Below are 14,848 nucleotides of genomic sequence, written 5' to 3'. Positions count from 1 at the left end.
GAAGAAATAAAAACTTCGAGGTTTGCCGACGACATCGCAAATCTATCAGAGACAGCAAAGGATCTGGAAGAGCAGCTGAATGGAATAGATAGTATCTTGAAAGGATATAAGATGAGCACCAATAAAATCAAAACGAGGATAATGGAATGTAGTCAAATTAAGTCAGGTGATGCTGAGGGAATTAGATTAGGAAATGAGGCACTTAAAATAGTAAAGGAATTTTTCTGTTTAGGGAGCAAAATAACTGATCATGGTTGAAGTAGAGGGGATATAAAATGTAGACTGGCAATGGCAACGAAAGCGTTTCTGAAGAAGAGAAATTTGTTAACATCAAGTAATAGATTTAAGTGTCAGGAAGTCGTTTCTGAAAGTATTTGTATGGAGTGTGGCCATGTATGGAAGTGAAACATGGACGATAAATAGTTTGGACAAGAAGAGAATAGAAGCTTTTGAAAGTGGTGCTACAGAAGAATGCTGAAGATTAGATGGGTACATCACATAACTAATGACGAGGTATTGAATAGAATTAGTGAGAAGAGGAGTTTGTGGCACAACTTGACTAGAAGAAGGGATCGGTTGGTAGGACATGTTCTGAGGCATCAAGGGATCACCAATTTAGTATTGGAGGGCAGCGTGGAGGGTTTGTGATTGGATTCAGGATTTCCTAGAAGAAAGAACACAACATGTCATTCTTAACGGTTCAAAATCTGCAGATGTAGAGGTAATTTCGGGAGTACCGCAAGGAAGCGTGATAGGACCTTTATTGTTTACAATATACATAAATGACTTAGTTGACAACATCGGTAGCTCCGTGAGGCTATTTGCAGATGACACGGTTGTCTACAAGAAAGTAGCAACATCAGAAGACTCGTACGTACTCCAGGAAGACCTGCAGAGGATTAATGCATGGTGCGACAGCTGGCAGCTTTCCCTAAACGTAGATAAATGTAATATAATGCGCATACATAGGGGCAGAAATCCATTCCAGTACGATTATGCCATAGGTGGTAAATCATTGGAAGCGGTAACGACCGTAAAATACTTAGGAGTTACTATCCGGAGCGATCTGAAGTGGAATGATCACATAAAACAAATAGTGGGAAAAGCAGGCGCCAGGTTGAGATTCATAGGAAGAATTCTAAGAAAATGTGACTCATCGACGAAAGAAGTAGCTTACAAAACGCTTGTTCGTCCGATTCTTGAGTATTGCTCATCAGTATGGGACCCTTACCAGGTTGGATTAATAGAAGAGATAGACATGATCCAGCGAAAAGCAGCGCGATTCGTCATGGGGACATTTAGTCAGCACGAGAGCGTTACGGAGATGCTGAACAAGCTCCAGTGGCGGACACTTCAAGAAAGGCGTTACGCAATACGGAGAGGTTTATTATCGAAATTACGAGAGAGCACATTCCGGGAAGAGATGGGCAACATATTACTACCGCCCACATATATCTCGCGTAATGATCACAACGAAAAGATCTGAGAAATTAGAGCAAATACGGAGACTTACAAGCAGTCGTTCTTCCCACGCACAATTCGTGAATGGAACAGGGAAGGGGGGATCACATAGTGGTACAATAAGTACCCTCCGCCACACACCGTAAGGTGGCTCGCGGAGTATAGATGTAGATGTAGATGTAGATGTACAAATTGTAGAGGGAGATCAACAGATGAATACACTAAGCAGATTCAGAAGGATGTAGGTTGCAGTAGTTACTTGGAAATGATGAAGTTTGCACAGGTTAGAGTAGCATGGAGAGCTGCATCAAACCAGTTTCTGGACTGAAGACGATAACAACATTTATTGATGTAGAGGTTCTAACAAACTATTGTTGAGGGTGTAGCAATGAAGAGTCTAATCATTAATGTCACAAAAACTATAATTTCGGTCTAGTGGAGGTATGGAGGTCAAAGTTTCTGTAGAAATGTTCAAACATTTGGTATATGAACATGATATGAGTTTTTCACAATACTTTGGTGATGGTGACTGTATTGTAAAACTGGAATGTGTACACCATGTTCAAAAGGACAGGAAAAGGGTACGTAAACTGAAGTCCTTGTGGATGACATCAGAAGTTCACTGAGGCTTTTTGCGGATGACGTTGTGGTATATAGAGAGGTTGTAACAATGGAAAATTGTACTGAAATGCAGGAGGATCTGCAGCGAATTTACGTATGGTGCAGGGAATGGCAATTGAATCTCAATGTAGACAAGTGTAATGTGCTGCGAATACATAGAAAGAAAGATCCCAAATCATTTAGCTACAATATAGCAGGTCAGCAACTGGAAGCAGTTAATTTCATAAATTATCTGGGAGTATGCATTAGGAGCGATTTCAAATGGAATGATCATATAAAATTAATCATCGGCAAAGCAGATGCCAGACTGAGATTCATTGGAAGAATCCTAAGGAAATGCAATCCGAAAACAAAGGAAGTAGGTTACAGTACGCTTGTTCGCCCACTGCTTGAATACTATGATTTAAAATGGAATGATCATATAAAATTGATCATCGGTAAAGTAGATGCCAGACTGAGATTCATTGGAAGAATCCTAAGGAAATGCAATCCGAAAACAAAGGAAGTAGGTTACAGTATGCTTGTTCACCCAGATAGGGTTGATAGAAGAGATAGAGAAGATCCAACGAAGAGCAGCGCGCTTCGTTACAGGATCATTTAGTAATCATGAAAGCATTACAGAGATGACAGATAAACTCCAGTAGAAGATTCTGCAGGAGAGACGCCCAGTGGCTCGGTACGGGCTTTTGTTGAAGTTTCGAGAACATACCTTCACCAAGGAGTCAAACAGTATATTGCTCCCTCCTACGTATATCTCGTAAAGAGACCATGAGGATAAAATCAGAGAGATTAGAGCCCACACAGAGGCATACCGACAATCCTCCTTTCCACGAGCAATACAAGACTGGAATAGTAGGGAGAACCGATAGAGGTACTCAAGGTACCCTCCACCACACACCGTCAGGTGGCTTGCGGAGTATGGATGTAGATGTAGATGTAGATGAAGTCACAACTTAATGGGCAAAAATTGAGTGACAATAAGTGACTTCGTGGGGATGGGTAACTTACAAACAGAGAAACAGATCTTTTGCAAAAATATTTGGTAATGCCCTGAGAAGTAATGTAAATGATCTAGAAGCTACGAGAGTTACAGTATGGTCTTCCTTGTTACATAAATCTTAAACACATGCAAAGCCTTAACATATGATATGCCTGAAAGAAATCTAATCTTGGTGTGGTTTTCAGTGGGCTGCTGTTGCTGGTGAAGGGTACAATCATTACCATTCACTTCCTTATGTTATCATCCCGACAATAAAACCTGTTTAAGGAACTGAGTAAAAAATGTTCAAATGTATGTGAAATCTTACGGGATTTAACTGCTAAGGCTAAGGTCATCAGTCCCTAAGCTTACACACTACTTAACCTAAATCATTCTGAGGAGGAACACACACACACACACACACACACACACACACACACACACACACACACACACACACACACAAAAGGGAGGACTCTAACCTCTGCCGGGACCAGCTGCACAGTCCATGACTGCAGCGCCTTAGACCGCTTGGCTAATCCCGCGCGGCAGGAATTGAGTAATGAAAAGTTGCTGAAGAAATTTCTTCACAATCAAAACTAGAACTTGAACAAAAGTTCCAACAGAGTATGTTGGAATGCATGCCAAAATTGTGTTTTGAACTAAAAAACTATTGAGTCTTCTATACAGATCGAACTGCAGATGCTTCATCAAAGGAGGCAACAGCTTATTTAGGAACCATTTTGTCAAAAATGATACGAGATGCAAGACTAAGACTTGACACAAGTATTTTACACAGCCCACATTATATTTGACCCAACTTTTATATTTTTAAAGTTGGTACTTTAGATATTGTATGATGAATAGCGACAAAAAAAAAGACAAAAATACGAAATTATTATGTGCTAAATACATAATTTTTCCCAGATTTATCAAGAATATACCAAACAGGTCACATGAAAACAGCATTTATGCATTTTCAGAAACTGGTACCTGAAACGGACTATATTTTTATACTAAAAAATTAATATTTATTAACTAATTATTTTCTTCATTTTAAATTTGACAAACAAGAGCCATGAAAATTTACACTGATGCCACTTAAAATATATACTATATGCAGTAAAATATTCATTGAACTGCACAGAGATCTTTAAGAGGTATAATGATTAATGTTCAGAACTGCAAGTGCAAGCTCATGTATCCTACCCAGTTCCATTAAGTTAAGCAAATACCATGTGAAAGTTATTGAGGTCATATGTGCCCTTACAATCTTTTTACAGAATCAAATTGAAGGCATCAGAGGAGAAGAGTGCTAAGCCCCACGAACGTATTTTGTGATACTGCATGTTACACGTTTGGTTAACTTCAATGACAAGAACACAAGTACAATAATACAATGCAATTTATACAGCCAATCCCTTGTTATCAGTATGCGGTGCTTTCGAAAATGCAACAGATAATTTGGCCAGTCTAATTCTTACTAAAATGACAGCTAGCACATTTCCCACTTGTCCCTCCAATTCTGCTATTTTTAATATTAAAAAATTTGCATGCATGAAATTACCTTTCTGCTCCTAATTTCTGACATTCCTTTGTAAATGCTTCAAGAGCGATCGGCATTATTTTGTCTATTGCATTCTTAAGCCTGAAACAGAAATTACATGAATATTTTAGTGATGCTGCAACACAGTTAAATTCTGTACGCTACAAGTGCATCTACCACCCATATATACAAATCATTCATTTCTTCATAAATATGTATGACATTTAGATTTTTTTCAGCAAGATGTATTCTTTTCAATTGTACCAATATTAAGACTTCCCCTGTTCTGTTTGCTTAAGAAGTATTTGAAGAATGAGCCCTTAAATGCCTCTGTGTGTACAGTAATTTGGCTTGTCTTGTCTTCGAAAGCCCTATGGAAGCAGTAAGTAGGTAGATGTAGCATTTTCCTCACTTAATACTGGTTCTCGCAACTATGTTAGAGACACTCTTGGCATAGTTGGCACCAATCTTTAAGTGTCTGCAAGTTCAGATTTTTCAGCATTTCTGAATCACTATCTGGTGGATCAGAAAAAACCTGCACTATGCACATAATAACCGATACCTATATTTGGTATGTACCATACATGTTTGAGCAATTTTCTAAGATGGGTCAGTAAGCAATCTCCTTCGTAGACCATTGCATTATCCCTGTAACCTACCAACACAACAAAGTTTCAGTTAATAAAACATTCCAGGCTTGCTTGATATTGAATACAGCAAAATTTCGCTTCCATGTGCTTCCACACAGTGGCGGGTTTGTCACATTTTGAATACACGTGCCCAATAGGCCATTGTCGACTGCCGCTGCCCACTGTTGCTATCACCACATGGTGGAAGACTGGTACACATCTTCTCCAGCACTGGAATCCACATGTCATTCACTTTTACGCCCTCCTCATTCCTAGTGAAATTCCTGGGGTGGTCTCATGGCTGCAAATCATGTTCCAAAATAGCTGATCCCTCAGTCTCCCCTCTTCTGCAATTGCCCTTGTCCTCTTCTAATCGTTTTTTGGCTGTTCTTTTTTTGTACCCACATACACATCCACACAACTGCATAGAATGCTATACATTCCTGTTTTCTCCAGCAGTTGGGAAGCATCCTTGGCCAATTTTAGGTGATCTTGCATCTTCCGGGTGGGTTTGCAGATTACCACGATGTTATGTTTTTTCAAGATTTTTCCTATGTGGTCAGTAATGTCTTTAATGAAAGGCAGGAAAACTTTCCATTTGACTGGTGCTTGAGCATTGCTATTAATTCTATGTGGTGGTCTTAGCAGTTTCACCATTCTTGAGCAATGCATTGGCGACACATTTTAATTCTGTGTCAAGCAGCTGCGGTTCACAGATTTTCCTCGCTCTATATGGCAATATTTTTATGATTGCTCGCTTTTGTTGTGGGTGGCGGTTCGCATCCTGGTGTAGGTAACAGTCGTGTGCCCCAAACCACCACCTTCTTTCTTGAAAACTACCACATCAAGAAAAATTTTATCATCTGCCTGCCTCCTCCTCCATAGTAAACTGCACATTCAGATTGATCCCACTGAGATGTTTGTGAAAATGACCCAGTTCCTCCTTGCCATGCCACCATAAAAACAAACTTATCATCCACGTACTGGAAATAAATACTCGGTTTCGTGTTCGCAGTTTCCAATGCCTCTTCCTTGAATTTTTCCATAAAGAAATTCGCTATAACTGAACATGTCTTCTTTAAAATAACAGCTATGACATGGCAACTTCTAAACATAGCTCAAAATACTAACATGCACAAACATAGGGCAGTGCCACCTACTGTACTGAAGGAGAAGATTGTGTAATGATGTAAACATAGATCCGAAGAAGGCAACAGAGAATTGCCAAAACAAGTCATCTATATGAATAAATGATTTTAGCAGTCTTGCCAGTTGAAAATTTATTCAGTGTTCATAATAGTACTAATCGCCCCACGCTAATGATGTCAGAAGTGTAATGGCAACTGACTCTCAATGCAAGCAAATGTAATGTTGTGATAAATAATTCTGAAATATCACCAGTAGTATTAATACTTAAGTGATAGATATGCACGCCACTGTATACCTCATAGGTTATACCTGGGTTCCACTTTGAATGACGATAGATTTTACTAAGAAATCTAACCTATATCAATTAAGTAGGTTTCTATATAAAAAAATTAAGAAATAATAAATAAATACATAAAAATAAAGAAAAAGGATTAAAAATAGACAAACTTTATTCATTTGTGCTCTTGATTTTGTATACTGCCTGTTTTTGGTTTTTTGTAATGTTTGGCATGTTCTGTTATAACTCTGTTATGTCAAAATAGTTAGTTTTGATGCTAACCAGTACATTTACATATTTTCATTTGTTGTGCTGTATGTGCACAGGTATTTTCGTTAATGCTGCAAATTGTGTTGTGTAGATTTTAAGGACTATTTTTATTACCCTTCATTTTCTGTAATGTCAGTCGCGTTATACCTTGATGTACACTGTCACTTTTTGTTGATTTTTCTTTGGTAAAAGGTAATGTATGTTGCATAAATAGTCTGAAAGAACCATTACTGTATAATTACATGATAGTAGAACAATCACTGGAAGCCGTCACCTCCATAAAATATCTACGAGTATGTGCAGAGAGTGATCTGAAGTGGAAAGACCAGATGAAACTAACTGTAGGTAAGGCAGACGCATTGGAAGACTCATAAGGAATGTTATCCACCCAAAAAGAAGCCAGTTTACAAACTCTCCGCTGACCAATACTCTGATATTGCTTGTCAGTCTGGCATCTGTAACAGACAGGATAGATAAAGGAAATAGAGAAGATCAGCACATTTTATTACAGCTTCATTTTGTAAATGCAAATCTGTTATGGAGATACTCAGCCAACTCCTGTGGCAGATACTGCAAGAGAGACATTCTGCCATCACAGAGTGTTTTACAGTTAAGAGTTCCAAGAGTGTTTGCCCCTAGAAAATTCAACAAATACATTCCTTGCTCCTATTTGTATCTTGTGAAAAGGTCACAAGGGTAAAATTTAGAGAGATACAGGCTCTCAAAGAGACTTAACAGCAATTGTTCTTCCCACAAACCATTTCAAACTGAAACAAGGAAAGGAGACTGGTTGGTGGCTGGTACACAAAGTACACACTGAAACACTCCTTTAGATGGCTTGTCGAGTACATTATAAATAACTGTATTATCTGGCAAAAGTCTCAGTTTACTAATAATATCGACTGCCAGATTATAAATATACAAAATGAATAGCATGGGTCCAAACACACTTTCCTGAGACACACCTGAAGTTATTTTTATATCTGTCACTGACTCTCCATTCAAGATAACATACTGTGTCTTTCTTTCCAAAGTATCCTTACTCTAGTCACAAATTTCACATGACACCTATATGATTGTGCCTCTGATAATAAGCATCAGTGTGGCACCATCATATGGTTTTCAGAAGTAATAAGATACTGCAACTTCCTTTTTGCCTTAATCCCTGATTTTCAAGGAAAGCAGGTTTCACATGACCGATGATCTTGGAATCCATGTTGACTGGGGGGGAAGCGGTCATTCTGTATAAGATACTTAATTACGTTTGATGTCAGAAATTGTTATGACTGTACAATAGATGCATGTGTGATGCTGGATGATAGCAGAAGGGATTGACAAAACTATCTCCTTGTAGATGGGTGTGACCTGTGCTTTCTTCCAACTGTTGAGCACAGGTTCATCATCCCCCTCCTTGCAGAATCTATGGTATATTGCAGTTAAAAAAGGGAATAACTCAGCTGCCAATTCTGAATAGATTCTGGTAAGGATTTTATCAGGTCCTGGGGCTTGGCAATTTTAGCTATTTCTCAATGCTGCTGATGTAATATCTGTATCACTCACCTTGACAGTGGTGTGAGAACTGAACTGAGGCAATACTGCTGAATTTGCCCTTGTAAAAGAGCAGTTGAAAGTATAGTTTAGCATTTCTGCTTTTGATTTGCTATCATCAATTTCAGTTCCTGCGTGATATATAAGTGTTGGTACACTATCTTTTGTGCCATTGGCAGGCTTTACAAGTGACCTGTATTTCTCTGGATTTTGTGCGATGTCTTTCATACAGTTTATGCAAGGGCAGCTGTTGAAAGCTTTCCACACTGTTCCTGTCACAACAATGTGTGTGTCACGCAACATCTCTCCATATCACTATGCTTTGTTTCATACTTGTTATGTAGAAGTCACTTTTTTCTTCAAACATAATTTACCATGACTGTGTACCTGCCTGTCCCACCACTAGTACATAGGGTGAGGCCAGCTGAGTGCCCCTCAGCTTGTCCTCACATATGAGCAGCCAGTATAGGCTACCCACCAGGTGGTACTACTGCACTCACTCTGCACATTCACTAGCCACTTTTCCACCCTTACCCATGTGCATTCAGTTGGTGTAGTATGGTCACTGGCCATAAACACTAAGGTCCGAATGCTTGCACATCAGACATTTGCCCACCAGTGCATGTGGACACTTGACTGTCACTCAGCAGGCAGTAGAGCTGACACCCTCTGCTAAACACAATGGAGGTTCTGAAGAATGATTCACCATGCACTTGATAAATATGTCAAGTTAGTGTTCAGTCATGTATGAGACATAAATTGAAACTGAGAAAGGAGAAATGTTAAACTCTGTTTTCAAATATTCCTTTACAACAGAGAACCCAGAGCTGATGCCCAATTTAATTCTTGTTTCACTGACAACGTGAGTGAAACAGATGTGTCAGTCGCACTGAGAAAGAGCTGGAATTATTAACACTGAAAAAAGCTGCAAGGCCCAGTGGAATCCCTATAAGATTCTATAGCGAAATTTGTGGACAAGTTAGCCCCTCTTTTAACTATAATAGAAAACTGTGCTCAGTAATTGGAAGAAAGTCCATGTCACATCCGTTAACAAGAATGGAAACAGAAGTGTTCTACAAAACTACTGTCCAAGATCCTTGACATCCACTTGTTATGGGCTCTTGAAACATCCCGAGTTCAAAGATAATGAGGTATCAAGAACAGAATGACGTCCTCCACATCAACCAGCATGGATTCCGAAAACATTGATCAATGCTTACAATGAAAAATATGATCGTATGAGGTATCAAGCGAAGTGACTGGACTGATGATTTCTTGGTAGAGAGGTGCAACAAGTTATCTTGGATTGGGAGTCAATGGCAGATGTGTTCCAGGGAAGTGTGTTGAGGTCCTTGCTGTTCATATTTCATATCAGTGACCTTTCGGGCAATATTAATTCACAGATGACACAGTTGTCTGTAATGAAATATCATCTAAAAAGCTCAGTAAGATTTCGAAGTTCTGCATAGGCTGACAAAAATGTAGTCATGCACTCCACAATGAAAAAAATGTAGTACTCTGTAAAGTAATACTTTTTACAGATATGAAATGGTACAGTCCTATAGGTTGAGTGTAGGTAAAGCAGGCGGCTGAATTTCAGTTTATTGCTAGAATGAGACTGCTTGAACATCGCTCATGTGACCCATCCTAGAACACTGCTGAAGTGTGTAGGGCCTCAACAAATAAGACTAGCTGCAACAAATAAGACTAACATGGGATACTGAATGTATACAGTGAAGGGCAGCATGAATTATCACAGATTACTTTGACCTGCGGCAGACTGTTACAGAGACACTGAAGAAATGAAACTATCTGGCCATAAACTATCCCAACAAAGTCTACTTACAAATTTCAGGAACCGGCTACGAATATACAACCACCCCTACACATTGCTCCCATAGAAGATCAGGCTAATTATAGCATGCACAGAGGCGTTTAAACAGTCACACTTCTCGCACTCTATATGTGAATGGAATGGGAAGAAGCCTTAATAACTGGTACAGTGGAAAGTTTCCCCAGACATGCACTTCACACCAGTTCGCCAAGTGTAGATGTAGATGTATAGGGTTCCTCCCTTCTTTAACTGTTCTACTAAATATGCATCGGTCAATTATTTTTCTAAACTTGAACCAGTGCTAGATATTTTAATTTCCTCCTTGAGAAGTGACACTAACTGTTTGTTTATTTTACTGAATTTGTGAATCAAATAAGAGGGGTCTATTTATTGCCATTAGCTGTAATATATTACCATCATGAGTGAGCTCCCACACAATCTGTTCTAAGTTATTTTTAGTGAATGCATTTCCTATTATTTAATGGGATGTCAATCCCCCCCCCCAATACAAAACTGTAATTATCCCAATTGATTATTCGATTAATACAGTTGCATCCAATGGTGACTGTTGATAGAGGAATACATGTATTAGTGAGCTTATGTTTCCTCTAAATTTTTCAGTTACATCTGGGGCTGAGTCTGGTTGTTGATATAAAGATCCAATGATATACCTTGATACTGAGTCATAATCAAACTATATTGCATGCCAGCTTCAGTTTAGTTCTAGAAGGATTTGAGTTTCTTGTCAACTGCAACGAGTGCATCACCTCCATTTCCCATCATCCTATCCTTTCAATATGCACTTAAGACATACCCCAAAAAATTCACTGGTGTCAATTTCTTCTTGCAACCAGCTTTCTGCACCAAGAATGTCAGCTTCACTGCTTTTAGGAGTACTTCAAACATTGAGATTTTGTTGCGACTGTTACTGAACAATACAATTTAAATGATCTCATCCGTGGGGGGCATTTCTAAGATCTTCAACTAATACTTCAAGCTCCCCTGAACTTATTATCTGAGCTAATCACCTAACCTAAATAAACCTTGCAAATGGAAACATTCATTTTTAAAAAGATTATAGGCAATACCAAAATAGAAGGGGATCCACTTGTCTCAATGTGAATGACAGAAAAAGTAACCATTTCGTGAAAATCTGACCCAAAATTTGAGAGTATAAGGGGCATTCAAATGAAACCCGGACACTAGTGTAAAGTAACAGTAACAATTTTATTAACTCAAAAATGTAGTTATACACAGTGCACATACTCAAAAATAAGTCACTAAAACTGTTCGCATATTTGTCCCATTGCGACACTAGCCAGTCGATTCTATCCTTGAAGCTAGTAGACTGCTAGTGGATCCAGGCCTGACCCAGTCACACACTTCGTCATCTGTTGCGAATCGATGTCCGCGAATAGCTTGTTTTAGAGGTCCAAACACATGAAAGTCACACAATGAAAGGTCGGGACTGTACGGTGGACGTTTCAGTGTTACCCATCGAAATTGCTGCAATGTTGTCTTCACCGCACTGGCCGTGTGTAGGCAGGCATTATCATGCAGGAGGATAATGCAATTGGACAACTTGACAGCTCATCTAAAGTTCTGTAAAGTGGCTTGATAACACTAGGCATTGATGGTGGTTCCCTGTTCCAGGAACTCGACAAGCAGTGGGCCCTTGTGGTCAAAAAAGGAGGACATCGGGACCTTACCAGAACTGGTGTGCACGGCCTTTGTAGTTGCATGTTTCCACTGCTTGGTTTCTGGTTCAAAATGGTGACACCATGTTTCGTTACCTGTGACAATACGCAACAGAAAGCTGTCTTCCTCCTCATGATAACATTGCACATGACTCGAAGACAGCGTCATTCGAGTACTGTGCTGTTCGGCGGTCAGTTGGTGGGTGAACCCACTGCGCACAGATTTTTCGTAAGTTCAAGAGTTGATGGATTATGGTGTGGGTGGTGCCCACACTAATACCCACTAACTGGTGGATCGCCCACAGTGATTCTACATCTACATCTACATCCATACTCCGCAAGCCACCTGACGGTGTGTGGCGGAGGGTACCCTGAGTACCTCTATCGGTTCTCCCTTCTATTCCAGACTCGTATTGTTCGTGGAAAGAAGGATTGTCGGTATGCTTCTGTGTGGGCTCTAATCTCTCTGATTTTATCCTCATGGTCTCTTCGCGAGATATACGTAGGAGGGAGCAACATACTGCTTGACTCTTCGGTGAAGGTATGTTCTCGAAACTTTAACAAAAGCCCGTACCGAGCTACTGAGCGTCTCTCCTGCAGAGTCTTCCACTGGAGTTTATCTATCATCTCCATAACGCTTTCGCGATTACTAAATGATCCTGTAACGAAGTGCGCTGCTCTACATTGGATCTTCTCTATCTCTTCTATCAACCCTATCTGGTACGGATCCCACACTGCTGAGCAGTATTCAAGCAGTGGGCGAACAAGCGTACTGTAACCTACTTCCTTTGTTTTCGGATTGCATTTCCTTAGGATTCTTCCAATGAATCTCAGTCTGGCATCTGCTTTACTGATGATCAACTTTATATGATCATTCCATTTTAAATCACTCCTAATGTGTACTCCCAGATAATTTATGGAATTAACTGCTTCCAGTTGTTGACTTGCTATTTTGTAGCTAAATGATAAGGGATCTATCTTTCTATGTATTCGCAGCACATTACACTTGTCTACATTGAGATTCAATTGCCATTCCCTGCACCATGTGTCAATTCGCTGCAGATCCTCCTGTATATCAGAACAATTTTCCATTGTTACAACCTCTCGATACACCACAGCATCATCTGCAAAAAGCCTCAGTGAACTTCCGATGTCATCCACAAGGTCATTTATGTATATTGTGAATAGCAACGGTCCTATGACACTCCCCTGCGGCACACCTGAAATCACTCTTACTTCGGAAGACTTCTCTCCGTTGAGAATGACATGCTGCGTCCTGTTATCTAGGAACTCCTCAATCCAATCACACAATTGGTCTGATGGTCCATATGCTCTTACTTTGTTCATTAAACGACTGTGGGGAACTATATCGAACGCCTTGCGGAAGTCAAGAAACTCGGCATCTACCTGGGAACCCGTGTCTATTGCCCTCTGAGTCTCGTGGACGAATAGCGCGAGCTGGGTTTCACACGACCATCTTTTTTGAAACCCGTGCTGATTCCTACAGAGTAGATTTCTAGTCTCCAGAAAAGTCATTAGACTCTAACATAATACGTGTTCCAAAATTCTACAACTGATCGACGTTAGAGATATAGGTCTCTATTTCTGCACATCTGTTCGACGTTCCTTCTTGAAAACGGGGATGACCTGTGCCATTTTCCAATCCTTTGGAACGCTACGCTCTTCTAGAGACCTACGGCACACCGCTGCAAGAAGGGGGGCAAGTTCCTTCGTGTACTCTGTGTAAAATCGAACTGGTATCCCATCAGGTCCAGCGGCCTTTCCTCTTTTGAGCGATTTTAATTGTTTATCTATCCCTCTGTCGTCTATTTCGATATCTACCATTTTGTCATCTGTGCGACAATCTATAGAAGGAACTACAGTGCAGTCTTCCTCTGTGAAACAGCTTTGGAAGAAGACATTTAGTATTTCGGCCTTTAGTCTGTCATCCTCTGTTTCAGTACTATTTTGGTCACAGAGTGTCTGGACATTTTGTTTTGATCCACCTACTGCTTTGACATAAGACCAAAATTTCTTAGGATTTTCTGCCAAGTCAGTACATATAACTTTACTTTTGAATTCATTGAACGCCTCTCGCATAGCCCTCCTGACACTACATTTCGCTTCGTGTAATTTTTGTTTGTCTGCAAGGCTTTGGCTATGTTTATGTTTGCTGTGAAGTTTCCTTTGCTTCCGCAGCAGTTTTCTAACTTGGTTGTTGTACCACGGTGGCTCTTTTCCATCTCTTATGATCTTGCTTGGCACATACTCATCTAATGCATATTGTACGATGGTTTTGAACTTTGTCCACTGATCCTCAACACTATCTGTACTTGAGGCAAAACTTGTGTGTTGACTGTCAGGTACTCTGAAATCTGCTTTTTGTCACTTTTGCTAAACAGAAAAATCTTCCTACCTTTTTTAATATTTCTATTTATGGCTGAAATCATTCATGCTGTAACCGCTTTATGATCGCTGATTCCCTGTTCTGCGTTAACTGTTTCAAATAGTTCGGGTCTGTTTGTCACCAGAAGGTCTAACATGTTATCGCCACGAGTCGGTTCTCTGTTTAACTGCTCTAGGTAGTTTTCAGATAAAGCACTTAAAAAAATTTCACTGGATTCTTTGTCCTTGCTACCCGTTATGAACATTTGATTCTGTGGTTGTCCAAGACTAAAGCATTTACTTCCACAACCATTTCTGGTGTGATGACACAATGAGCCTGTTCAGGACTAGCACTGTCTTCCAGTGACGTGCCCCTCAAGGAATCGTTTGCGCCATTCCAAAACACTTTAATGGCTCTGACTGTACTCACCATATTCAGCCTTTATCTGTCT

The 14,848-nt window shown here is 39.9% G+C and overlaps 1 protein-coding gene across 2 annotated transcripts in view; it reads right to left on the bottom strand.

Moving 5' to 3' along the window:
* The window catches only part of LOC126095301 (ubinuclein-2), a 381,847-nt gene that overhangs the window by 136,475 nt on the left and 230,524 nt on the right, over positions 1 to 14,848 (bottom strand). For both annotated transcript variants that reach the window (XM_049910091.1, XM_049910092.1), the window contains one exon: positions 4,629 to 4,709. In XM_049910091.1, the coding sequence (XP_049766048.1) occupies positions 4,629 to 4,709 (81 nt within the window). The remainder of the gene's footprint in view (positions 1 to 4,628; positions 4,710 to 14,848) is intronic.

Source organism: Schistocerca cancellata, chromosome 8 (assembly GCF_023864275.1).
Source record: "Schistocerca cancellata isolate TAMUIC-IGC-003103 chromosome 8, iqSchCanc2.1, whole genome shotgun sequence".
NCBI classification, from domain to species: Eukaryota; Metazoa; Arthropoda; class Insecta; order Orthoptera; family Acrididae; genus Schistocerca; species Schistocerca cancellata.
The sequence above is the reverse complement of the archived record's forward strand: the minus strand, read 5'-3'. Positions and strand labels throughout refer to the sequence as shown.